Raw genomic sequence first — 27991 nt, forward strand, 5'->3', positions numbered from 1 at the left:
ACCAAGTAGGCACTTGCTTGCGTGAAGTGTACAACGAATGTCTCTTGCAAAGAAGGGCCCCTACACCGTGGGAGAATGCCGAGGTAGTGATTATCAGTAAAAGGGAAGAGCAGGATCCGATTATACGGAAATCCTACAGACGAATTTATCTTCTGAACGATCTTGGTAAGATATTTGGAAAGTTATTACGGAAAATATTATAAGTTTATAGACTACTGCAAGGGATGAGCCTTCACATGTGCGGATTTAGTAGAGGTAAATCAACTGAAAACGCAATTAATAGGGCGATCTCGCTAGTAAAAGATACTCATTTTACGTACGCTCTACTGATCATGATCGATATTACTGGCGCTTTCGATAACCTATGGTGACTGTCTTTCATTAGTCGCCTTAGGGAGTTGGAGTGTTCAGAGTCACTGCACAACTGCCTGAGAGACTATTGTCGCAGAAGACATGCAACTTTCATATGCCCGAGAAAGGAAATGACGAAGGCCATAACAAAAGGCTGTCCGCCGGGATCAGTCTATGGTCCAGAGAGTTGGGATACAGCATTGGAACGCATAGTAGAGAAGTCAGATGACAGCGGTAACATACGCGGACTGGTAGCATTTGTGCTGTTCGTTGTAAGCGGTGACTCCACAAGAGTAAAATGTAAATGTGGGCCGGCCGGAGTGGCCGAGCGGTTCTTGGTGCTGCAGTCTGGAACCGGGCGACCGCTACGGTCGCAGGTTCGAATCCTGCCTCGGATAGGGATGTGTGTGATGTTCTTAGGTTAGTTAGGTTTAAATAGTTCTAAGTTCTAGGGGACTGATGACCACAGCAGTTGAATCCCGTAGTGCTCAGAGCCATTTGAACCATTTTTTGTAAATGTGGTGTGACTATGGCCTCCCGTGGGGTAGACCGTTTGACGGGTGCAAGTCTTTCGATTTGACGCCACTTCGGCGACTTGCGCGTCGATGGGGATGAAATGATGGTGATTAGGACAATACAATACCCAGTCGCTGAGCAGAGAAAATCTCCGACCCAGCCGGGAATCGGACCTGAGCCCTTAGGATTGACATTCTGTCGCACTGACTACTCAGCTACCGTGCCACGCCATTTGTATGATTAATAGAAGATGCTATATGTGAATGAAAGAACATTGAAATATTATTTTAATTTGTACGCAGCAATTTTCTTCACAACACAGAGACGTTTATATTAACAGTAACGCTAGCCAACTGGCACCTAATGTCAGTCTGCTTGGTCCTGGTCAAGTCGATATTACACCACACACTCATGCAGCTGAGAGTTTGGAGCAGGATGTAAGAAATCTTAACAGAACGGGAAGATAGGGCAGAGAGTATGTTACTGTGAACAGTTCAGTGATAGGTTGTTCTTATCAGAATCGGCAGCAAACCAGCATCGACAACGATTGTCCAGGTAGTCCAAGTATACATGCCGACGTCGCAAACTGAAGATAAAGAGACAGAGGAAAAAAAATGGCTGTGAGCAATATGGGACTCAACATCTGAGGCCATCAGTCCCCTAGAACTTAGAACTACTTAAACCTAACTAACCTAAAGACATCACACACATCCATGCCCGAGGCAGGATTAGAACGGAGCAAGTAGGATATCAAAAGCATACTATCAATGGCAAAAAGGGCATTTCTAGCCAAGAGAAGTCTACTAATATCAAATATCGGCCTTAATTTGAGGAAGAAATTTTTCAGAATGTACGTCTGGAGTACAGTATTGTATGGTAGAGGAACATGGACTGTGGGAAAACCGGAACAGAAGAGAATCGAAGCATTTGAGATGTGGTGCTACAGATGAATGTTGAAAATTTGTCGGACTGATAAGGTAAGGGATGAGGAGGTTCTGCGCGGAGAGGAAAGGAATATGTGGAGAACACTGATAGTGAGAAGGGACATGATGATAGGACAACTGTTAAGACAAAGGGAATGACTTGCATGGTACTAGAGGGAGCTGTAGAGGGAAAAAACAGTAGACGAAGACAGAGATTGGAATACATACCACAAATAATTGAGGACGTTGGTTGCAAGTGCTACTCTTAAATAAAGAGTTTAGCACAGGAGAGGAATTCGTGGCGAGCAGCATCAAACTAGTCAGAAGACAGACGAAAAAAAAAGTGTGATTTCTTGAGAAGGACAGAAAAACATGTTCTTTAATGTTAAATTTAGTCGGTTATACTATGCAGGAAATGGCCAGCGTGGAACCATCCCGTGAAACTAATCATATACACATATTCTGTAATCTGATTCGTCACATATCATTTAAATTAAAAAATCACGTTGAAATGATCCAGGAAAGATGTAACTAACTAATAATAGTACGAAATATTATCCGTTTATACTCTGTATTATTGTCATATCCCATGAAAGAATCGCATGGTCATACTAACATATCTTTTGAAGGCTTGGAAGTATATCGTATCTAGATCAGGAAGAAGCCTTCGCGGGAGTGTATGACTTTAATAGGTACCAGAGAGAGATAGAGGGCAGCGGCTTGGCAATAAAAGATGTTATTGGCTGTGGGCTGAGTGGGTTAATAGATGTGAACGGAGGAAATTTCTCTTTGATGTGTGCTCGTGACACGATAGCCGCAGAAGCTTGTAAAGCACGCAATGCGAGCTTGCACGGAACTCGTTGCCGTGATGGAGACCTCTGCGTGCCGACGTGTCTGTCGTTGCACAGGGGGCATGTGAGCAATAATCGTTATTTCACGCTTATGGCAATGAGTGCACTTTCGGCCGAAATGCCCTCTGCCTACTGCTGCTCGTAAACTGATTAGTGTAAGGTCTTCGATTCAGTGGAGGGACGAGGTTAAACTCCCCTAGATTTCAACGTTGTTGGAGGTTCTTTGACGAATTCTTCATATATACACTGCGATCACTTACCTCTTGTTGATCGTGTACCGAGCGACGAGGAGCAGAAATTAAAAACAGCAAAATTACTTAAAATTTTTGAGAACGTTTGTGCAACGGTATACGTAAGTTTTGTCGCATTTCCAAGAGCGCAACTCGATGACGTCTTTACTGTAATGGGGATCAAAAATATCGAACTAAAAAAAATTGTCAAAATGTTTCAACCAACAATAGTCAAAATTATTTCCGTTCTTGGATCTTTATACGTAAGTCATGAGACAGAAAATAGAAGGGGTATTCGGAAAGTAAAGTCCGATTTGGCTCGAAATGGAGACCACAGTGAAAATTCAATGGAGCTTTGCACATGTGTTAGGCAGTGTCTTTAGCGTGCCTGTCGATCGCTTCACGTCATTCTTTTCAGTTCAGAACGCAAAGTGATCACATAGGAATGCCTAAAACAATAGTGTCTCCCGCCAAGTATGTGGATCTAGTGAGGGATTTCGTCTGAAACTACGCAGCCCACGTAACATAAACGTCGTGCGTTTCTTTCGTCAGGACAATTCTCAGCCGCATTCTGCAGGGACAATGAAGACGCTCCTACAGCGTCCTCGATGGGAAGTGTTTGATCACCCACAATACAGCCCTTAACTGGCTCCCTCCGATGTTCATCTCTGCTCACATGAACCGCTGTCTACGAAGACAACATTTTGGCACAAACAACGAAAAGCTGACCAGCGTAGAGAATTGGTGGAAGGCACAGGCTGTTGCTTTCTGTGAGAAGGGTACTGGAAAGTTTGTACAACGCCTCGACAAATATCTAAGTCGGAGCGGTGACTATTTAGAGAGGTAGGTGGAAGGTGTGGCTACCTGTTGCGAACAAAAAAATTTTTATTTTCACTGTGGTTACCATTTCGCGACCGATCGGATCTTTCTTTCCGAACAGCCCTCGTAATACAAGAGATGAAGTAAGTTGTGAATTGAACATTTAAATAAATATTACCTCAATAAAAACTACAAGTTTACTCTTACCAGTCACAATTTATTTTATTTTCACTTAGTGCTTCAGTCATCAGATGGATTTATATGAGTTAACACGGCATGTACTGTATGTGTTGTGTTTACGACTTTGATGTAACTTTTGGCAATCCACGATCCTTTCTACGTCGTGTTTATATCAGATACACTATCTGATCAAAAACACCTGGAGAGCTATCAGTGGACATAGGTATGGGTTGTGTCCACCCTTCTCCTTTATGACGGCACCGAGCGAGGTAGCGCGCAGCGGTCAGCACACTGGCTTCGCACTCGGCGGAACGACGGTTCAAATGCGCGTCCAACCATCGAGATTTAGGTTTTCCGTGATATCTCTAAATCGCTCAGGCCAACTGTCGGGATGGTTCCTTTGAAAGGGGATGGCCAATTTCCTTCCCATCTTTGAAACATTTCGAGCTCTGACTGCGCCTCTAATAACCTCGATGTCGACTGGACGTTCAACTATTATATTCTTTCCTACCTTCTTCCTTTATGACCGTGTAAACTCTGTTGGGGATATTTTCAGTGAGGTGTTTGCATGTCTATGAAGGAAGAATGGCAGCCCATTCTTCCTCAAGAGCCGAAACCAAAGAAGCTAATGATGTTCCACACTAGTGTCTGGAACGAAGTCGACTTTCAAACATCCCAGAGGTGTTCCACTGCGTTCAGGTCGGGACTCTAGATAGGCCAGACCATTTCAGGAAAGTTATTGTCTACAAACAATTGTCTCACAGGTGCTCCTTTATGGCAGGATGTATTATGCTGATGCAATTATTGTCTTCAAATTGTTGCTCTACCGTACGCAGCACACATTGTTGTAAAACTTGTTCATTTTCTTCAGCGTTCACATATTCTTCAGCATTCAACGTTTGCTTTAGGGCAATTAAACTACCACACTCTAACCACGAAAAACATCACCATACTGTAATATCATCTGCCTCGTGCGTCACTGTAGGCACTTTACATGACGTCAGGTAACGTTCCCCAGGAATCCGCCAAACGCCAACCATACCCTTCCATCGGATTGCCACAGGGCATGAGGTGGTTCATCATTTCAAATCACTCGTTCCCAACCATCCACTGTCCAGTGAAGTCGCTCTTTATACGACCTCAAGCTCAGCATTGCCTACAGAAATGTGTGGCATGAGAAGCTGCTCAAGCATTGTGTTCCAATCTTTTTAACCCCCTAAGCACAGTCACTGTGCTAGCTGGTGTGCTGGTAGCATTTTGGAACTCAAGAATGAGTCCTTCCGTAGATACGATGCGAATCTTTGCAACAGCTTCCGCCATGTTTGACGCTTCCTGCCATCAGTACATAAGCTCTGCATGGTTTTGTTTTAACTGTGGTTGTTGTTTTAGGTTTCGTCTTCAGAATCACATCACCGACAGTCCACTTCGACACCTTCATAAGGGTTGAAGTGTCCCAGAACGATTTACTGCTTAGGTGACATGCAGTGTCTAGACCACATTCGAAGTCACTGAGCTTTCCTGACAGACCCATTCTGCCAGTACTGAATGTCCTCTGACACACAACACTCAGCGCCACCTTTTATACTGTCGCGTCAGTCTCTCTTGACATATTGCATTCAGTTCCATATAGCGTAGGAATGTCCAGATATTGTTGATCAGATAGAGTACACATTGTTTACAAAGTGTATGTGATGCAAATTCTACAGGAAAAGAAGCGTATAACCATTGGAGAGTCACAAGTTACATCGAAGTCGTACACACAACACATAATGTGTACATCGTATTATTTCTTATTAATCTATTTGAAGATAGTGGTCTCAACAACTGAAACGAGTAGTTAAAATAAAATAAACTGTAATAGTAAATTTATAGTTTTAACTCATATAAATAACATACACGGTAAAGTTTAACGTAAAATGTTCGCTTTTACAGAATTTCCTGCTAAGGACATTATACACGTGTGGCTCAGTGGGTAAATGCCGAACTAAAAGATCAAAGGTCCGGGTCAATCGCTTTTAGGTTTTTTCTATCACTTACTGCTTTTTTCACCTTCAGCAATTATTTATTAATGTGAAAAATGCCAAATTACACGTAGATCGGAGTCTACATTAAATTGTGCGTCCACACTGTAACTAGTTGGCAAAATCAGTTCAAAGATGGGATGATGGCAAAGGCACACATCTACAGCTACATCTACGCAAACCACATTACGGTATCTAGCGGAGGGTAATTGCTGTATCACTCACACTTCCCCCTTTTTTATTCCAGCCGTCAATGGTCCGCGGGAAAAACGATTGTTGGTAAGAATCCGTGTGAGCTCCAATCCCTTTAACTTTGCCCTCATGGCCTTCTCGCGAGATATACCTAGGCTGGGCGCTGATGACCACGCTGTTTAGCGCCCGTAAACTTCAAACACACACGCACACACACATATACCTAGGCGGAAGCAATATATTAGTTGAGTCTAGTTGAAACGTACTTTCTCGGAAGTAATATTGGATGAATATCTCTAGGACGTCATTACGGTTACTAAACGAACTCGGACGAAACGCACAGCGCTTCTCTGGATCTTCTGTTCCTCTTCTGTATTCTGTTTCTGTTCTCTTCTCTACTTCCTCCCTCGATCCTAACTTGTAAGACTCAAAGAATTGACGAACAATACTCAAATACGGGTCAAACCTAACCTGTACACTACAAGATTTTTAATGTATGTGACTGCTTCCAGTGATTGTTCCGCAATCGCACTATCATAAAATAACGGTGATTTCCTACCATTTAAATGCAATACGTTACATTTGTTCATGTTGATGGTCAACTGTCAATCCCTTCCCCAAGCGTCGATCTTTGCAAGTCTTCCTGCATTTCGCTGCAATTTTCTAGTGTTGTAACTTTTCCATATACAACAGAGTCATCCGCAAACAGCCTCTTGGAATGCTCTCTGAATCTGTTCTTCACGCCAGCTGCCACGGTTCACGTGTACAACAACAGTGGTTTAGCCGGTTTTTATGTTTACATTGTCATAAGTCTTAGATACGACGATGACATGTGTACAATTCAAAGATTACTTCAAGCTTAACATGTACTGAAGCATAGTCGTATGCTGCGTACCACGCGATGATGGCCTAAGGTCGAAATTGCAGTTGTGAAAATAAATACTTTCTGCAGTCAATGGCGAAATGATGTCTTTTGAAAAGCCTCTTGAAGCTTCCGATGTTTTGCGCCAGGTCATACATATTTCGCGGGCAAATGCTCTACCGACTAAGCTATCCAAGCACGATCCCTGATCCGCCCTCAATGTTTGTTCCGTAAGCTACGTAGGAAAATTTAAGGTTGGAAGGCAGGAGAAGAAGTACTGGCGGGAATAAAACTTTGAAGGCGGATCGCAAGTTGTGCTAGGACATATCAGTCAGTAGATAACTTGACAGCGAAACGCCAAGGTCCTAGGTTCGAGACCCGGTCCGGCACACAGTTTTTATCTGCTAGGAAGATTTAAATCTGCATCCACTCCGCTGTAGTGTGAACATTGGCTCCTACAACAAGGAGCGGGCTGCTACCACGGGCAGAAAGAGTTTTTCTGCTGCGGCCGGAGACAGTTAAATGGACTGCCGGCACTGCCTGATAACTATTACGCTTGAACACATTACTCGGAGACGGTAGTGAAATGACACTTCATTGTGAAATTTTTGCAACGTGGACTAGTCCGCACGTGCCGTTCGAACTCTGATAGCAACAACGTAGCTCCACGGAGTGAATCATCACCTAACAACGATTTTGATCTACAGATACACCTACGCCTATACTCCGCAGGCCGCCTTACGGTGCGCGGACGAGAGTACTTCCGGTACCGTCACCCACTTCCATGTACCATTCGCCAATGTCGCGTGCAAAGGATTATGTCGGTAAACCACCGTAGGAGCTCTAATTTCTCTGATTTTTATCGTCGCGATCATTTTGAGAGACACATGTGGGAGGTAGTATTACGTTGCGCAACTCCTCTTGGAACGTACTCCCTCGGAGCTTCGACCGCATCCCTCTCCGTGATGTACAATGCTTCTCTTGTAGCGTATGCCATCTGAGTTCGCTGAGCATCTTAACGCTCTTGCTCCTATAAAAGGATTCTGTGATGAAACATGCCACTTTTCGGTGGATAGTCTCTATCTCTTCTATTAATCCAATCTGCTGAAGTTCCGAGGCGTTGAGCAATAATGAAGAAGGAGTCGAACAAGTATTTTGTAAGCTACATTTCCTTAAGATTCCTGCCAGTAAATCTCATATTGGCGCCTGCTTTTCCTATAGTTTTTTGTGGCTTGTCATTGTCCTTTACGTCACTTGGGATAGTTAGTCTCAGGTATTTCTCGGTAGTTACTGTTTCCAGTGATTTATCTCCAAAAAGCTTAATCGAACAGTTTCTCTTCGCACTTTTATGCGCAATCTGTTACATATACCTACCTTGAGGGTCAACTTTCATTCCTTGCACTGATCGTCGATACTCTGCAGGTTCTCCTGCAATTCCCTACAGCCTCCTGGCATTGCTACTTAATTGCACACAACGGCATCATCTACTAACATCCGAATGGAGCTTCCGACGTTACCAACTAGACCATTAATATGTGTTGTAAACAGTAATGATCCTATCAACCTCTCTTGGCATCCTCCTGAAATTACCTTTGTATTTGTCGATTTTGGCGCTTTAAAAACGACGTGTTGAGAAGAAAGTCCTGGTTCTACCGATAAATGTGGTAGACAGTAAACACAGCTGTTAAACTACCGTAGCCTACCATAGACTGTCATAGACTGTGGTAGTTTTCCTAGCAGCCTTGGCCAGTTTCGTTTACGTTAGATGGGTTGCATGTCTATCGAGGTTACATTTTGATCGCTTTATTTGCGTATGCGGTCAGTGTCTTACTAGATTCTTATATAAACCGGAAGAGATGGATTGTATATCAACTGAGTGAGGATGTATAAAGGGCCGCGTAACATGTTGTTGTTGTTGTTGTGGTCTTCAGTCCTGAGACTGGTTTGATGCAGCTCTCCATGCTACTCTATCCTGTGCAAGCTTCTTCATCTCCCAGTACCTACTGCAACCTACATCCTTCTGAATCTGCTTAGTGTATTCATCTCTTGGTCTCCCCCTACGATTTTTACCCTCCACGTTGCCCTCCAATACTAAATTGGTGATCCCTTGATGCCTCAGAACATGTCCTACCAACCGATCCCTTCTTCTGGTCAAGTTGTGCCACAAACTTCTCTTCTCCACAATCCTATTCAATACTTCCTCATTAGTTACGTCATCTACCCATCTAATCTTCAGCATTCTTCTGTAGCACCACATTTCGAAAGCTTCTATTCTCTTCTTGTCCAAACTATTTACCGTCCATGTTTCGCTTCCATACATGGCTACACTCCATACAAATACTTTCAGAAATGACTTCCTGACACTTAAATCTATACTCGATGTTAACAAATTTCTCTTCTTCAGAAACGCTTTCCTTGCCATTGCCAGTCTACATTTTATATCCTCTCTACTTCGACCATCATCAGTTATTTTGCTCCCTAAATAGCAAAACTCCTTTACTACTTTAAGTGTCTCATGTCCGCGTAACATAAAGAACATTTTTGTTGCACATAGTTATCCTCCTGTCTGTTAATTAAACATAAACAATAATTATACCAAGCTTGAAATTGTCTGTGTTTAATTCAGGTCTTATTCGGAAACTGTTGCTTTGTGACGTGAAACGGAATGTTGTTGTAGTAGAAATAAGAAAAAAATTCCAGGTTTATCTTACAGCGCTAGAAAACGCAGTTTCCTCAAAAAGAGTTAAATTTAAAAAATGCAAAATAAAAATGTATCAAACACTGCTTCAATACTTCGTAGAGTTTATATAAAACATGTCTCTGTTATTCCTAAAAAAAAAAGCTTTGGCATTTGTCAATAATAACAGCAAAATCTTACCTTTGATCATGATGAAGAACGTTGTATCGAGAATAAAATAGTAACAATTAAACAGATTTTTTTATTTTTGTGAATGTAAACAGTATTTGCATGAAAAGTAACTGTTTTGGCTGCATTAAAGCTCAGAAGTTACGCTATCAGCTAATTTTTATGGCTTCTAAAATGCAGTTTATATTTTATAAGGAAGCAAACGCTCAATAGGCTAACACTGAACGATGTTCGGTTCCATTTACGTGCAGAAGAAACAAACAAGAAACAAAGAGAATTCCTAGGCTCCCAGTTTCTCACTTATACATTAATTTATGTTTATTTCCCTACCAATGCCACCAGTACTACTGGTACTTCTACCATTTACTACGTCATTTCGGTACTGTACAAAAACAACCGAACCTTAGCTTTGATAGAGCGCAACTCTAATAGCAAAGCGCTGCCGTGTTCAAACTAATCTTCAGGCGAGGAGCGCTTTACGTATTTACGTTCAGAGCAAAGCAATATGGCAATTTACAGTATACGGAACTAACTTTTTTTTCATACCACAGTTGTGATTACATGTTTCACAATGAAACAATAAAGGCTGTTGTTAAGGTTCTCGTAAAGAATGCTATCACTGAAACATATTTTTAAGTATTGTTTTGCTTTCTTCTGCCTTGTTTAACATACACTATGTGATCAAAAGTATCCGGATACCGCCAAAAACAAACGTTTTTCATATCAGGTGCATTATGCTGCCACCTACTGCCAGGTACTCCGTATCGGGGACTTCAGTAGTCATTAGACATCGTGTGAGGGCAAAATGGGGTGTTCGGCGGAACTCACGGATTTCGAACGTGCTCAGGGGATTGGGTGTCAATTGTGTCGCACGTCTGTACGCGAGGGTTCCAAACTCCTAAACATTCCTAGGTCCATGAAACTTGGATTTCATGGACGAGCGGCTGCTCATAAGCCACACATCACGCCGGTAAATGCCAAACGACGCCTCGCTTGGTGTAAGGACCGTAAACACTGGACGACAGAACAGTGGAAAAACATTGTGTGGTGGGACGAATCACGATCCGATGGCAGGGTGTGGGTATGGCGAATTCCCGGTAAACGTCATATACCAACAATAAAATTCGAAGGCGGTGGTGTTAGGGTGTGGTCGCGTTTTTCATGGAGGGGGCTTGCACTCCTAGTTGTTTTGCACGGCACTATTACAGCACAGGCCCACATTGATATTTTAAGCACCTTCTTGCTTCCCACTGTTGAAGAGCAATTCAGAGATAGCGATTGCCTCTTTCAACACGATCGAGCACCTGTACATAATGCACGGCCTGTGCGCGGAGTGGTTATATGACAATAACGTCCCTGTAATGGACTGGCCTGCATAGAGTCCTGACCTGAGTCCTATATAACACCTTTGAGATGTTTTGGAACGCCGACTTCGTGCCAGGCCTTACCGGCCGACATCGATACGTCTCCTCAGTGGAGCACTCCGTGAAGATTGGGCTGTCATTTCCCAAGAAACCTTCCAGCACCTGATTGAGCGTGAGCCGGCGAGAGTGGAAGCTGTCATCAAGGCTAAGGGTGGGCCAACATCATACTGAATTCCACGATTACCCATGGAGGGAGCCACGAACTTTTAAGTCATTTTCAGCCAGGTGTCCGGATACTTTTGATTACAAAGTGTAGCTGCGCTCATTTTGAGGGTATCCGTGTTTGTGTGCATAGTTGACAAGTAACTGCGCTGACTAGTTGCAGATTGTGGCAGACTAAGGAATGGCCAATACGGCAGTACGGTTGTTATTGTGGTGCGGTGCAGCGTACTCTTTGCAGTGGCGGCTCTGTCCTATGGAGGCAGATCGATAGCGTTAAGCCGCGGCTGCGAACGAGTCCCTCGGCGCCGCTCGCCGCAACTCCAGCTGTCTTCCACAGCCCCTGCAGGAATTGCTGATGCTACCTGCGGGACTCACTCGCTTTGCAGGTTGCATAACCGCCACAGCTTATACTCTCGGGAACGCTGCAATAGCAGAACTGTTTGCCTTTTATTCCTGATTAAAAGAGAGCTGTATCCCAACAAAAGAAGGCAGCGCTGAAGTACCTCCATACACATTGCTCTCTTGTCCTGCCAAAGTTTAGTACGGATTTCAATCAGTACGTAAAAAATCACTAAAAAACATAATTATGGCTTTGTCGGAGTAGATTGTGTCTGGATGAATATTAACTTTGAAGCGAACGTTTCTCTGCCTCTTAAATTTAAAATTTGTCTCGTGAGCTAGTCACTCGAAAGGTACTAGGTATATTTTTTTCCCTGTAGCTTACACTTGCTAATATTTTTATAACTGTGTATATACAATAGCATTCTGTACTTTTGTTTCTTCTTGCTACAGTACTTCGTTCTGATGACTATTCATTAGAATCGAAACCAGTAAAGTGTAATATGTGCACCAATACGATCAAGACATTTGTGGATAAAAGAGTATTTCAAATAGATTTCGTCCGCCACTATTATGATATCAAATTTCGTCGAAAGAGGATCTTCTTCATCATAAATCTTTCCACCTTGTTGGCAGCTCTTCATCTGGATCTATTACAAATTAACTTTTCTGATTTCCGCATAATTAGAGACTCCTGATTTATGTATAATTTGTTTTTAAAATGCCAGTCGCTCTTTTTCTCGGGCTACCTTTTCTTGTAATGTTATTTCTAGAACATTTACAAGAAACTGTCTGTGTCGTATTATGTGACCAATCCACCTCTGTTTACTTTGCCCTGTTGTTTCTATGAATAGCTTTGCCTCGCCGGTACTTTGCAGGACTTTACGGTGGGTGGTTTTATTTGTTTGCTTTGTCCTTAACAGGTGTCTGCAGCACCATACACCGAACGTTTCAAGAGATTTCATTTCATTTTTGCCTCTTGTCCACGTTTCGCAGTCACAGACAAATTAGTTCCAAATGCAGCAGCTGTCAGCCATCTTTTCCCTCACTGCAGTACTTACATTGTTTCAACAAATCTCTTTTTTTATTCATGAATATTGCTTTTGTTTATTTAAATCTTTGCTTCTTTCATCTTCTGTTATGTTACCGCCTAAATATTCGTATATTTTTTTTTATTTCTTCTAATATTAATGTTTACGTCTTTTAACCTCTTGGAACGCATGAGTATTTCTGTTTTTTTTTTTTTTTACGTAATCTCTACTTTGTACATGTCCCTTAGGACTGTATCCATAAGCTCCAAGATTCTTTGGAGAGTTCTTTCATGTGGAGCTGCCGCAGCTATGTCATCCGCATACCTCAGTTTGTGCATTCTTTCTCCATTTAGGCTGCTACCTTTACAGTATTCTTTGCACTCATTTATTGCATAGTCTATGTAGATGTCGAATAGGAATGGAGAGAGGATGCATCCTTGTCTGACACCTTTAATTCTAGCTTCTTTTTGCGTATTTTTTACTTTACTGTTACTGTGTGTCATCTGTATATTTTTTCTTCATTCTTCTATCTCTTTAGTCTAGATTAATCAATTTAGAATTTAGGTAAGTTTGTTTCAGTGTCGAAGGTGTACAAAAGCTGTGTAATTTTTTTCTTTCGGCCCTAATGCTTTCTTCAGTTACCCTCCTAAGACATAATATACCCTCACATGTGCTTCTGCCTTCTCGGAAGCCATATTGGTATTCAGCTAAATTGACTACAATTTTGTTCTTAATACGTCTGTGTATTATTTTTGTTAATATATCAATTGTTTCCTTTGCTGCAGTTGTTATAATGTTTGTTGGATTTTTCCAGTAGTGGTTAGTTATTTGAAAGAGGGTAGTTACTTTGAAGTCCCTGTACGTCCTCTAGGCTTGGCTATGCTTGGCAAATGCAGACGAGCGACGAAAGCGTGCCTTTCCTTCTACGTGAGCTTCTTGCGTGCTTCTTCTCACATACTTCTGACATATCGATGATGTTTCGTTGAATGGTTCGCACGCTGACTCTTTTTGATGGCCCAGCACTGAAATCCACAGCAATTTGTGGAATGGTTGCACTTCTGTCACGTTGAACGATTCTCTTCAGTCGTCGTTAGTCCCGTTCTTGCAGGATCTTTTTCCGGCCCCAGCGATGTCGGAGATTTGATGTTTTATCGGACTCCTGATATTCATGGTACACTCGTGAAACGGTCGAAGGGGAAAATCCCCACTTCATCGCTACCTCGGAGATGCTGTGTACCATCGCTCGTGCGCCGACTTCAACACGACGTTCAAACTCACTTAAATGTCGATAACGTGCGATTGCAGCAGCAGTAACCGAGCTAACAACTGCGCCAGATACTTGTCTTATATAGATGTTGCCGACCGCAGCGCCGTATTAACCGTGTTTACATATCTCTGTATTTGAATACGCATGTCTGTACCAGTTCGTTTGACGCTTCAGTGCACCTTTTTATGAGTAGATTATCAACGTATTTAAAATTTTAAGTTTGGTCAGTAATTACAAGAAATATTCAAAGTAAATTTTGTGTTGCTCCTGAAAACCGTTAGACAATCTGCAACTGGGACAGCGCAGCATGAACCGGGTTAGTCGTTTTAGTGTTACAGACAATACAGTGACTACATCGATAAGGCGAAACTGAAGGCGCTAACAGCGATTCCGTTTGTGTTTCCAGGACAGGATGTCGATGACAGGCAGTCTGATGCCATTCGATACGAGCAGCGAGGTCGGCTCTGGCGGCGGAGGAAGCGGAAGCGGCGGAGCTGGGGGCGGCAGCGGCGGTGGGAGCGGCGTCGGAGGCGGCGGGGGCGGCGTGCTCAAGTCGTCGCTGTCGGCGGGCCCGTCGCGCCAGCACGCGGTGCAGGCGGCGTCGTCGACGTCTGCGTCGGCGCCGCTGCTGAAGCGCCGGCGCGACGAGGAGGCGGGCAGGGGCGGCTGCCGGCCGCGCGCCAACGGGCTCTGCAGCATCTGGTACGGCCTCTGGGCCGGCGCCATACAGGCCTTCCTCGCCGTTCAGGTGCGTCCACGTCTTGCGTGCGTGTGTGTGTGTGTGTGTGTGTGTGTGTGTGTGTGTGTGTGTGTGTGTGTGTGTGTGCGTGCGGGCCTGCTCCTCCTTTACGGGAGCAACGCGAGTCGAAAGCCCAGTCACGAGCGAGGCCTACGAGAAAGACAGGCCGCGGCGCGTACGTCACGAAGCTAGTCCTGCGCTCGCTCAAATCAGCAGACAAACTACGTTTCTACACCTGTTAACTCGTAAGCAGGCGTGTCCGTACAAACGAAAACTGAATCTTCTACTGAAATCCGCTACTATGGAATCTTACTGTTATTAGTCCTATAGACCCTAATTATGGGAAGTCCATGGGCCTACTTATAATTTGTTACGGCTGTACTGGCGTACAATAAAATAAAATCATGCTAAAATGATTATCAGTTGCGTAAGGTACCACTTCCAGCATGTAATGAGTACTCTTAAACAGAAGAGACTAAATGCTACAAACACGCCGTTATACCATTTATATCGAGTATCGATCTTAAATTAAATTTTGCTATAGTACTGTTACTAAGAAAGACTTCGTAATAGCAGAATCCAGTGGAAGATGCAACTCTCGTTAGTACTTACACGCCCAGCTGCGAGTTAACAGGTTTAGAAACGCATTTTGTCTGCTGAGCTGAGCGAGCGAGCGAGTTCAGGACTACCTTCGTGACGTACGCGCCGCGGCCTGTCTTTCTCTTGGGCCTCGGTCACGGGGGCATTACGTAACAGAACGTCGGATCACTTTATTTTCTGCCATCAGTCTTTACACTACTTTGATGAGCTCTGCCAAGACTTGCTGTCCTGTGTCATCTCAGAGCAGCGCTTACTCTCAACGTCTTCAAATATTTGTCGGGTACATACCAATCTCTGTTTCCCCCACAATTTTTGCCGATACTTCTCCCTCTAGTGCACGGGTGGAAAACCAGCGGCCCGAAGACCGGATGTGGCTCGCCATTAGTTTCAATCCGTTCTGCCGAAGAAATTCATGGGAGACGGTGAAGCGCTTTGCACGTTTCACACATTTTGTTGTGCTGTATTCTTCTGTTTAATTATGAGAGCTTCTATGTTTGATAGTATTCATGTTCTCCAGAAAAGGTGTATTTTGATGTATAATTTATTGTGATGGCAAGTCGAAAAGGTTAGGGCCGGGTTAAAATTTTTATCGATAAACACGACGTCAGGGGTGCTATATCTTCGAACTTATATGTTGAGGATGCTGCTATTGCGGTATGGCAGCCAATGGAAAAAATGAGAACATTGTTTTATGGCATTCATACTTTTTAATTTAACACCAAAAAAATTTCCTAAATTACTAGCAATTACCTGGGATATGCTACAGATAAATGGTCCGGTAGCCAGCTTTGGTTGCAATATCCCTTACATGTGAAGGAGACCAGGTAGCCGGCACAAGGATGATAGTCTAAGCTTTTTGGTTTTAAATTAAAAAATAGAATACTGTAAAACTGTGTTTTCATTTCCGCTGGATAGGTACGCTGTTAGAAAGTCACTCCTGCTGGCTCTTGGTCGAGTTCACAGCGCCCAACATGTTAGATTTATGCGATGCTGCCGTAGTTCACAGTTTTCGTCTTTCTTCTCGGTGGCATCAATTTAACTATTTTCTGGATGAACATAAAATGCATGTACTCTCAGATGCCAGTATTTTGATTCATAACTTGTTGGCTGGGCTTGGTGTGTCGGGAAAGGGGCGCCATTCACATCATTTTGTTACCCCTCAAATATTAACTTTACGGATGCTATAGTTTTAACTGCTGCTGTCGTGTCACGTGACGAGGCAGTACGCGAGCTTAAGTGAGTATGTGAAACAGGCCCGCGGATCGCCATAAGCTGGCCATGCCTACTCTAGTAAATAGGAGCTATTTTGTCATGTCTTAAAACATGTGCAATTGAAATGTCCCTTTCGTCTCATCCACAGAGCTTCCGCTGCGCTGCGGGAAGTCCCAATTGCACACATACGTAGCGATGAACAGCGCACGAGATAAATTACACGAGGCAATGTTCCGCTGATTTGATCGATACGTTTACTGATTGACTCAGATTAATTCCATGCATTACTACACATATACTATCAGTCTAAATAAGGGTCCCCCATCTCGCTTTGACTTGCGATACAGGATTAATATCGATGTTACTCTGATAACACTGATCAACGGGCCTATCAAAAGACTCTCGGATTCGAGCACTGGATTGGGAAACGTGCAATGCAAACAGCGAAAACGACGTTTTAAATGGTCTCTAGCCCCCCTCACCCCTCTTCCCAACGAAATCTCCTCTACAAACAAAACAGGATAAAAGTCGAAATTCAAAAAGGAGAAAGACACACACAAAACCACCACACTTAAATATACCACTGTAACAAACGGAATTTGAGTCTTCCTTTACACTTTGCCAAGCCCACCTCGTTCGCGAACAATACCTCCAGGCAGCTAACGACTCCACGCTCTGCTACACGTGAACGCCTGATAAACTGCAAGAGACGCGTTGCAAACAGGCAGATATTAAGCTGGTTACCACGCCGCGCTATTGAACACAAAAAAATGGTTCAAATGGCTCTGAGCACTATGGGACTTAACTTCCGAGGTCATCAGTCCCCTTGAACTTAGAACTACTTAAACCTAACTAACCTAAGGACATCACACACATCCATGCCCGAGGCAGGATACGAACCTGCGACCAAACGGTCGCGCGGTTCCAGATTGAAGCGCCTAGAAACGCTCGGCCACCCCGGCCGGCCTATTGAACACACTTTCGAAACTTTCCACACGGGGAGGACAACTTGATAACTTCAGATCACTACATACGTCGGAAATACACTCTATAATACCATCTCCGAGGGTATAAAAATTGCCTGCTGAACGTTACGAGGGCTCCTGGAGGACTTGTCGATTTCACGAGCTACAAACCATTCCGCGTAATTACTTTACGTCCAGGCCATTCGGCCAATGAGCCTCAGCAACAAATGCAAACATCTCCACTGGCCAAACCCAGCTCCCACTAATAGCAGCCAGCAAAGACGTGCTTCTTATCAGGGCTTTCCAAGTCCGCCTGGGTAGCTGCGCGATCAACCCGGCAAATTGCTAAGCGGAGGTGCCCAAGTTCGCTTCCTGGCCGCGTCGGAGATATTCTCTGTTCGGGGACTGCGTGTTGTGTTGTCGTTATGTTCGTATCGTCGTAATTGATATTCCACTATTGAGATCGCTGAATGGGCACGACCCGAAAGCCAATAAATTGAAGAAAAGTTAATCGGCACGTCCCGAAAGCCAATAAATAGGAAATAAAGTTTTCCCAACAGGTGCTGGTAAAACCGACATCCTGGGGAAATCGCTCGTCCTTGAAAATAGCATGCTCAGCCCAGACCAGTGCCCATGTAGCCGGATTAAAGAAAGACCGACCCATTCTCTCGAGGCAGGTCCAGAGTTTCCTTCCCATGGGTATCAGAAACTAGCTCCAGCCAACCCAACAGCAACAAGACAAGTATACAGATGCGACCAGGAGGTGATCTGTTATCCTGTCCCTTCTTGTACTATCGTTTCACGCACGTTCCTATCTTCGCTTATCCTGTGGATAACCTCCGCGTTCCTTATGTTACCAGTCCGCCTTATTGTCAACACCACATCTGAAATGCAACGATTCCTTTCTTTTCACGAATCACTTCCATGTAATACTACGCAACAGACAAACATTCTCAGTAATTTCTTCCTCAAGTGAAGGCCTGTGTTCGGTACAAATCTACTTTTTACGGCCAACAATCCCTTTTTGCCTGCGCTAGTCTCTTTCTTATGCCGTACTGCTTCATTCATCACGCGTTATTTTGCCTCCGAAATACCAGAATTCCTTCCCTTCTTCCACAATGGGGCCTACAGTTTCTATGTTAACGTTAATGTAATTTCTGGTACTCCTTGTTACTTTCATCATCATTTCGACTTACTATCGTACTGGATGGTGCGAATGCTGGCGTGTGACGATTTGCAGCTGTAATTAAATTAGCCTCTGGCTGCAAGAATCGTTTTTAATTTCTTTATTGCGTAATCGATTTCGGAACTACCAGCTTCGTCTTCAAGTGCACCTCGTAATACACTACTGGCCATTAAAATTGCTACACCAAGAAGAAATGCAGATGATAAACGGGTGTTCATTGTACAAATATATTATACTAGAACTGACATGTTATTACATTTTCACGCAATTTGGGTGCATAGATCCTGATAAATCAGTACCCACAACAACCACCTCTGGCCGTAATAACGGCCTTGATACGCCTGGGCATTGAGTCAAACAGAGCTTGGATGGCGTGTACAGGTACAGATGCCCATGCAGCTTCAACACGATACCACAGTTCATAAAGAGTAGTGACGCGCATTGTGACGAGCCAGTTGCTCGGCCACCATTGACGAGATGTTTTCAGTTGGTGAGAGATCTGGAGAATGTGCTGGCCAGGGCAGCAGTCGAACATTTTCTGTATCCAGAAAGGCCCGTACAGGACCTGCAACATTCAGTCGTGCATTATCCTGCTGAAATGTAGTGTTTCGCAGTGATCGAATGAAGGATAGAGCCACCGGTCGTAACACATCTGAAATGTGACGTCCACTGTCCAAAGTGCCGTCAATGCGAACAACAGGTGACCGAGACGTGTAACCAATGGCACCCGATACCATCACGCCGGGTGATACGCCAGTATGGCGATGACAAATACAACACGCTTGCAATGTGCGTTCACGGCGATGTCGCCAAACACGGATGCGACCATCATGATGCTGTAAACAGAACCTGGTTTCATTCGAAAAAATGACGTTTTGCCATTCGTGCACCCAGGTTCGTCGTCGAGTACACCATCGCAGGCCCTCCTGTCTGTGGTGCAGCGTCAAGGGTAACCGCAGCCACGGTCTCCGAGCTGATAGTCCATGCTGCTGCAAACGTCGTCGAACTGTTCGTGCAGATGGTTGTTGTCTTGCAAATGTCCTCATCTGTTGACTCAGGAATCGAGACGTGGCTGCACAATCCGTTACAGCCATGTGGATAACACGGCTGTCATCTCGACTGCTAGTGATATGAGGCCGTTGGGATCCAGCACGGCGTTCCGTATTACCCTCCTGAACCCACCTATTCCATATTCTGCTAACAGTTATTGGATCTCGACCAACGCGAGCAGCAATGTCGCGATACGATAAACCGCAATCGCGATAGGCTAATTGCGACCTTTATCAAAGTCGGAAACGTGATGGTACGCATTTCTCCTCCTTGCACGAGGCATCACAACAACGTTTCACCAGGCAACGCCGGTCAACTGCTGTTTGTGTATGAGAAATCGGTTGGAAACTTTGCTCATGTCAGCGCGTTGTGGGTGTCGCCACCGGCGCCAACCTTGTGTGAACGCTCTTAAAAGCTAATCATTTCCATATCACAGCATGTTCTTCCTGTCGGTTAAATTTTGCGTCTGTAGCACGTCATCTTCGTGGTATATCAATTTTAATGGCCAGTAGTGTAATTACACGATGGGAACCATTGCACCCGCGGCAGCGAAGCAGTGTATAAGGAGATGTTCCCGCTTGCAGGGGGCGCAGCGCAGCGTGCGCGCGGCGTCGGCGCTGGGCTGGTCGGCGGACGTGCAGGCGCAGGTGGCGCTGTGCGGGCTGGCGGCGCTGCTGCTGCCGCTGCTGGTGGCGGCGGCGTGCTGCCGCGTCGGCAACCTGGCCAACGACGGCGCCAAGCTGGGCCGCCACCTGGGCGCGCGCCCCGACCCCGCGCTCGCTGCGTCCTCACCGCGCCTCTGGGCGCACGGCGGGCCCACCGCGCCCTTCCTGCACCTCGCCTCCGCCTTCTGCCTGCTGCTACCGACGCTGCTGCTCGACGCCCGCCTCCTGCACGAGGGGCTCCTGCCCAGGGGTAAGCGCATTTCCTATCCGCCATCCGTCGCACACACAAAGGAAGCGGGCCACCCGCGTGTTGTTGTTGTTGTTGTTGTTGTGGTCTTCAGTCCTGAGACTGGTTTGATGCAGCTCTCCATGCTACTCTATCCTGTGCAAGCTTCTTCATCTCACAGTACATACTGCGGCCTACATCCTTCTGAATCTGCTTAGTGTATTCATCTCTTGGTCTCCCTCCACGCTGCCCTCCAGTACTAAATTTGTGATCCCTTGATGCCTCAGAACATGTCTTACCAACCGGTCCCTTCTTCTTGTCAAGTTGAGCCACAAACTCCTCTTCTCCCCAATTCTATTCAATACCTCCTCATTAGTTATGTGATCTACCCATCTAATCTTCAGCATTCTTCTGTAGCACCACGTTTCGAAAGCTTCTATTCTCTTCTTGTCCAAACTATTTATCGTCCATGTTTCACTTCCATACATGGCTACACTCCGTACAAATACTTTCAGAAACGACTTCCTGACACTTAAATCTATACTCGATGTTAACAAATTTCTCTTCTTCAGAAACGCTTTCCTTGCCATTGCCAGTCTACATTTTCTATCCTCTCTACTTCGACCATCATCAGTTATTTTGCTCCCCAAATAGCAAAACTCCTTTACTACTTTAAGTGTCTCATTTCCTGATCTAATTCCCTCAGCATCACCCGATTTAATTCGACTACATTCCATTATCCTCGTTTTGCTTTTGTTGATGTTCATCTTATACCCTCCTTTCAAGACACTGTCCATACCGTTCAACTGCTCTTCCGAGTCCTTTGCTGTCTCTGACAGAATTACAATGTCATCGGCGAACCTCAAAGTTTTTAGTTCTTCTCCATGGATTTTAATACCTACTCTGAACTTTTTTTTTGTTTCCTTTACTACTTGCTCAATATACAGATTGAATAACATCGAGGATAGGCTACAACCCTGTCTCACTCGCTTCCCAACCACTGCTTCCCTTTCATGTCCCTCGACTCTTATAACTGCCATCTGGTTTCTGTACAAATTGTAAATAGCCTTTCGCTCCCTGTATTTTACCCCTGCCACCTTCAGAATTCGAAAGAGAGTATTCCAGTCAACATTGTCAAAAGCTTTCTCTAAGTCTACAGATGCTAGAAACTTAGGTTTGCCTTTCCTTGATCTTTCTTCTAAGATAAGTCGTAAGGTGAGTATTGCCTCACGTGTTCCAATATTTCTACGGAATCCAAACAGATCTTCCCCGAGGTCGGCTTCTACCAGTTTTTCCATTCGTCTGTAAAGAATTCGCGTTAGTATTTTGCAGTTGTGACTTATTAAACTGATTGTTCGGTAATTTTCCCATCTGTCAACACCTGCTTTCTTTGGGATTGGAATTATTATCTTCTTCTTGAAGTCTGAGGGTATTTCGCCTGTCTCATACATCTTGCTCACCAGATGGTAGAGTTTTGTCAGGACTGGCTCTCCCAAGGCTGTCAGTAGTTCTAATGGAATGTTGTCTACTCCCGGGGTCTTTTTGTGCTCTGTCAAACTCTTCACGCAGTATCCACCTTTCTGCTTTCCCTTCTTTGCTTAGAACTGGGTTTCCATCTGAGCTCATGATATGGATGCAAAAGCGTCGGTCGGCTCGAAGAAGCCCGAAGAATGTCCGCGTGCTGCCTCACCCGGCAACGTACAGTGGCAGCACATACGACAGCAGACCTCCCTACTGGGAATGAACAAAACATCCGCTACCCGCTTCGACGCACAGGCCTCTGGGCCCATCATGAACGGGGACGCAAAACTACCGAGCAATCCGATGGATGTCTCTACGGTTACACTACCGTGATCCTTTGCGAGTCCAGGGTGCCCATTTCTGCTGTTCACTTCGGGAAGAGGCAATTCAAGGTAACGGCTCTTTGAAGATCTATCACAAACACGTCACTCTTTTTTACAATTTGTTGCAATTAAAAATCAGTTAATATCGGTTTTAAAAAGTCGTCAGATCGTTATTAAGACAGAAGCTGTAGTGCAGCTTCAAGCAAGTACGGTACAGTGTACTGATGCAGGTCAGAATTAGAAGGAAGTAGGTTCGTATCCGACGAGGTGCCACAATTTTTTTCCGTCTTCGCACTTGTTAAAAATTCTTGGACTTTCGTATTAATTTAATAAAATTGTGTTCTGCAAAGCAACGGCCTTGCCGCAGTGGATACACCGGTTCCCGTGAGATCACCGAAGATAAGCGCTGTCGGGCGTGGTCGGCACTTGGATGGGTGACCATCCAGGCCGCCATGCGCTGTTGCCAATTTTCGGGGTGCACTCAGCCTCGTGATGCCAATAGAGGAGCTACTTGACCGAATAGTAGCGGCTTCGGTCAAGAATACCATCATAACGACCGGGAGAGTGTTGTGCTGACCCCACGCCCCTCCTGTCCGCATCCTCCACTGAGGATGACACGGCGGTCGGATGGTCCCGGTAGGCCACTCGTGGCCTGAAGATGGAGTGTTTTTTTTGTGTTCTGCAATATTAGATCTTATTTACATACAATAGTGCCCTCTATCAGATGCGACTTTGATAGATTTTGTGACATTAGTCTGATTAAAAAACGAAAGAGTACATTGTTGCGAGTGTGACGCTGGAAGAACGAGACTAGCAGCAAACATAGGCCTTAATTAAAAAATGAAATTTCTGAGAATGAAATATATTCACAATTGCGAATATGGAGAACCATCAGTAGTATAATGCAATGGCGACAATGAAAATTTGTGCCGGACTGGGACTCGAATCCAGATTTCCCACTTATCGCAAGCAGTCGCTTTACCGTTAGGTATTTCTGTTCTTCCTTGTAACAAGTATTTGCGGTTTATTTCGGAATACGTCGCGATTGACGACTGTGTGTATGTCTATAATCTGCATTTAAAGTCTTTTTAACACCGATATATCAATAACTGATTTTTAATTATAACAAATCGTAAAAAGAGAGTCACTTGTTTGTGATAAATCTTCAGTGCGCCATTGCCTTCAGTTGGCTTCTCCCGAGCTAAACAGCAGAAATGGGACTCGCAAACGATCATGGTAGCGTGACCATAGAGACTTCTATCAGATTCCAGAATGAGAAATGAAATGTCGTGTGGCTAGGGCCTCCCGTCGGATAGACCGGTCGCCTGGTGCAGGTCTTTCGAGTTGAGATTTTCACTCTGCAGCGGAGTGTGCGCTGATATAAAACTTCCTGGCAGATTAAAACTGTGTGCCGGACCGAGACTCGAACTCGGGACCTTTCCCTTTCGCGAGCAAGTGCTCTGCCAACTGAGCTATCCAAGCACGACTCACGCCCACTCCTCACAGCTGTACTTCCGCCAATACCTCGTCTCCTACCTTCCAAACTTTACAGAAGCTCTCCTGCGAACCTTGCAGAACTAGCACTCCTGAAACACTTTTAATCTGCCAGGAAGTTTCATATCAGCGCACACTCCCCTTCAGAGTGAAAATCTCATTCTGGAAACATCCCCCAGGCTGTGGCTAAGCCATGTCTCCGCAGTATCCTTTCTTTCAGGAATGCTAGTTCTGCAAGGTTCGCAGGAGAGCTTCTGTAAAGTTTGGAAGGTAGGAGACGAGGTACTGGCGGAAGTACAGCCATGAGGACAGGGTGTGAGTCGCGCTTGGGTGGCTCAGTTGGTAGAGCACTTGCCCGAGAAAGGCAAAGGTCCCGAGTCCGAGTCTCGGCCTGGAATACATTTTTAATCTACCAGGAAGTTTCATATCAGCGCACACTCCGCTGAAGAGTGAAAATTTCATTATAGACTCAATACCTTGTTCTGTGTAGAGAAGTGGGCTTAAACGAATGTCTGCAAAATAGCCACATTGCCCAGTAGGTAGGGCAAAGTGGCCACAGGCGGATAAAAGGTAAAAAAGACTCAAAGAACAAGTTTAGGACGAAGTGAATAGAAAGGAATTGCGAAATGAAGAACGTAACCTACACATTTACAGAATGAAATTTATTTAAATTTGAGAAAAAAATATTCAGACTTATTACCAATTTACCAGACTATACAAAACGTTAATAGTTTTACTTTCCAAGTTACAGTGCAACAGTTGTCATGAGATCAAAGTCAAATTAGGGTCATAAGTCACTTATCTCTACAATATTCACACACAAACATGTCGTCATCTTCACCACGTCCAGCACATTCTTCATGAGTCCACAGCTTGCAATCAGTGTGTCTTTAGATTAAGCCTCATTACAATTGAAACATTCAGTGTCCTTATCTTCCTTGCTGTATTCTTCTTCACTGTATTCTAAAAAAAGCTGCTTTTTGCACTTTACTCCCAGCTTTCCTATTTGCACTTTTACTTTGTTACTAGGCCTTTTTATTTCAAAATCTGGTTTAGACGTGTTAGTCATTTCTTTTTCTACGGGGTTTGTTCTTTTCTTGATCTGCTTTTTCTTCTTCGCCTTATCTTCTAACAGCTCGGATTTGTAAGGGCTAGAGGTTATTATCGTTGCCTGACCTCTTCTTTGCCCCTACTTTCTTTGCTGTTGCTGCTCGCCTAATTTGAATTTTGGTAAAGGTAGGCCTGTAATATTTTTTGGGCGTACTGCAAAAGATGTTGACTGTGTTACCTTCTCATTTGCGTCAGCCATGAAAGTGCCCTCATTATTGTTATTGCCACTCACTTCTCCTTCCTGCACCAGCTTCATTTTCAGTAGTAGGACTATCAACTGCTTCTTCACTATTTGCTGCTAAATTTGCATAGACATATTAACTACGTCTTTAACACCTTCAGTTCCATTGTTTGTCTCATTTCCTGTGTCCCTTCTATTATCATTTAAGTTTTCTCCACAGATCATGCCTATGTCCGATATGCACACCTCTGCAGCAACGAAATCTGCATCTAAAAATATAGACGAGTCAAAGGGACAATCCCGCATTTACGAAATCCATTAATCGCTGTAGATGGTACAGCTGCCAGCAGAAATGCCTCTCCAAGAAGCTTACTGATTTGGAATTGTGTTATTACCCTTCCTGGGTTGTTTCGAAGAAACTTTTCACAAGCTCTGGCATAAAATGTTTTGAAAGGTGCCATAAATGATACATCTAGAGGTTGTAGTTTGTGGCTACAATGTGGTGACAAACACACTACGGTTGTGTGATTTTCTCTGACTTTTTCTGTGAAGTCTATATTTTTTGTGTGGGTGGTGTGTCCATCCAGAATAAGTAAGACTGGATCGTCAGCCGTAGGTTTTGTGTAATCCAAGAAATGATCAAACCATTTCATGAAAATATTCATCCATTGTGATGGCAGGTAAATGCGGTTCCTGGAGGAGCACCATCTTGAAGTTCAACTTTCATTCTTTGTCTGGGAAATATCACAAAGGGTGTTTTCTGCTGACCTAATAGCACCAACTTGGCGTCTGTCATTACAAGAGAAAACTTCGAAATTTCTAGACTGAACTGTCGTTAGATCAGTTTCGTCAACATTGTAGATTCTATGAGCAGGGTAAAAGTGTTTTTCTTGCACTTCCTGGAGAACGTTGAAAAATCTTTGCACATTAGCTTTATTAAAGCCCTGAGTCCTGGCCATTGAAGTGGGTTTTGGTTTCCTAAGTCGTATGTTTGGATGTCTTTTCCGAAACTGTGCCACCCAGTCCTTGCCTGCCATCTTTTTTTCTTTATTAAATGGGTGTGGTAGATTATTCCGCTCAGCAAGTTGAAACCCCAAGTGTCGTAAATCAGTAACTGATATGCCATAATATCTTCGTCCCATGTCAAAAATATGGCTAACAAGTTCTTCTTCTTGCTTTTCGTTGAAAACACATCTAAAGTTTCCAAGAATCTTCTTATTTCCAATAGCACGGCTTTTCTTCTGGAATCTTCGTTTAAGTGTGTTTCTTGGAACATTTAACTGTTTGGCTGCTGTTGCAAAGGACATCTTTTCTTTTCTTACAGCTTCCAGTGCCTGTTGCATAGCCTGGGAAACCCACGACTGTTGCAGTGATTTTGTCAAATAATTTGACGGCATCTTAGCACATTCGTGTAATAATAGAACATACGTTTCAACAATCGGTTAATATATTAATGCTTTAGTATACCTACGTATTTTCAGACAGACTATTTTCTTATTATCAATCGGTTGTTTTAAAATAGATAAGCAAGTTATTTAGAGTATGTTCGGGCGAAGTGGCCACTTGGCCGCTTTGCCCTACCAGACGACTGGCCACTTCGCCCGATTGGACGAAATTACGCTGATTGCTGTCTGGAAACGACAATACGTAACTACCAAATACATAAATATCTAGTTCCCAAGGTTAAAATATACGTTTTACCAGAACTGTAGCCATTAAGTGTCGCAGTACATACATTGTAAATATACGCAATTGAATTGGTCAATTACCCTTCATCAGATGTATAGAAAACACAAAATATGTCACTGCAGACGAGTGCGGCCGTCTATCTCCATAAGACTCGCTGGCAATACCAAAGAAGTCTCTGAATAGTTTTAAGTGTTCTCCATTAGGCTGCGTCACTCTCGAAGGGAATAAAAGCAGGTGGCTAATTCACACTCCCTGGCCACTATAGCCGCCCATACCCCACCTCAGTGGTGTTATTTTGTTAATGCTCTGTATTGTGTCGTTGCACTGTGGCTCTGCAGGTTAAGTGCTACTTCTACAAACTTAGACGTCCCGTCCTCAAACCCACTGATATACTAATTCCACACTTTCACTAGGCCCCCTGTGATTGGCGGAAGTTAGCTGACTTTGTGCCGCTCTGGAATGTTCACTGTCCTTGCCAACATTAACTACATAACAGTATTGTCCACTGTAACAATAAACAGCCGTTGTGAATTAATTTTGATCCGTATGTGATGTTGTACATAGAGATTGTTAGTACTATTTACGGAAATGAGATAGTCCTTGTAGCGACTCATCGTCAACTTTGGTGTCACCTCAGTAATGCATTAACCTATTACACATTCAGTTGTTTTATGTGCTGTAAAGTATCTGCTGTGGAAGACGGAGGTGCGGTTTGTCTTAGCAGCCAATGCACTACAAACTGATCGCTAGCTTCCACCCTCAGCATCCTCCGCCCAGGGGCCAGGTAAAAGCATGCAACCAGTATTTGAATTTTATTTCTTTATGCGAAAAGTGCCAGGTTGTACCTTGAACCATGTTCAGTTCGTTAAGTTATTGCCTAGATCTTTGTCTTAGCCGCCAAATTCATGAAAGCATTGGTAAGGATTTCATTGATGCCAAATTTTTGTGACAAGCAAGTCTATAAATATGATTGCTGCTTGTTTCATATGCCAAAAA

General features: G+C 44.0%; 1 protein-coding gene, 1 long non-coding RNA gene and 1 pseudogene across 2 annotated transcripts in view; all 3 read left to right on the top strand.

Moving 5' to 3' along the window:
* The window catches only part of LOC126187893 (uncharacterized), a 538928-nt gene extending 524350 nt beyond the window's left edge, over positions 1-14578 (top strand). The window contains exon 4 of the long non-coding RNA XR_007537803.1: positions 14441-14578. This is a non-coding gene — a long non-coding RNA (uncharacterized LOC126187893). The remainder of the gene's footprint in view (positions 1-14440) is intronic.
* Positions 14579-20310: 5732 nt separating this feature from the next.
* LOC126188701 (protein tincar) overlaps positions 20311-27991 on the top strand; it is a 39102-nt gene continuing 31421 nt past the window's right edge. The window contains exon 1 of the mRNA XM_049930309.1: positions 20311-20433. Coding sequence (XP_049786266.1) covers positions 20311-20433 — 123 coding nt within the window. The remainder of the gene's footprint in view (positions 20434-27991) is intronic.
* On the top strand, positions 22870-22987 carry LOC126189217 (5S ribosomal RNA; annotated as a pseudogene).

Source organism: Schistocerca cancellata, chromosome 5 (assembly GCF_023864275.1).
Source record: "Schistocerca cancellata isolate TAMUIC-IGC-003103 chromosome 5, iqSchCanc2.1, whole genome shotgun sequence".
NCBI classification, from domain to species: Eukaryota; Metazoa; Arthropoda; class Insecta; order Orthoptera; family Acrididae; genus Schistocerca; species Schistocerca cancellata.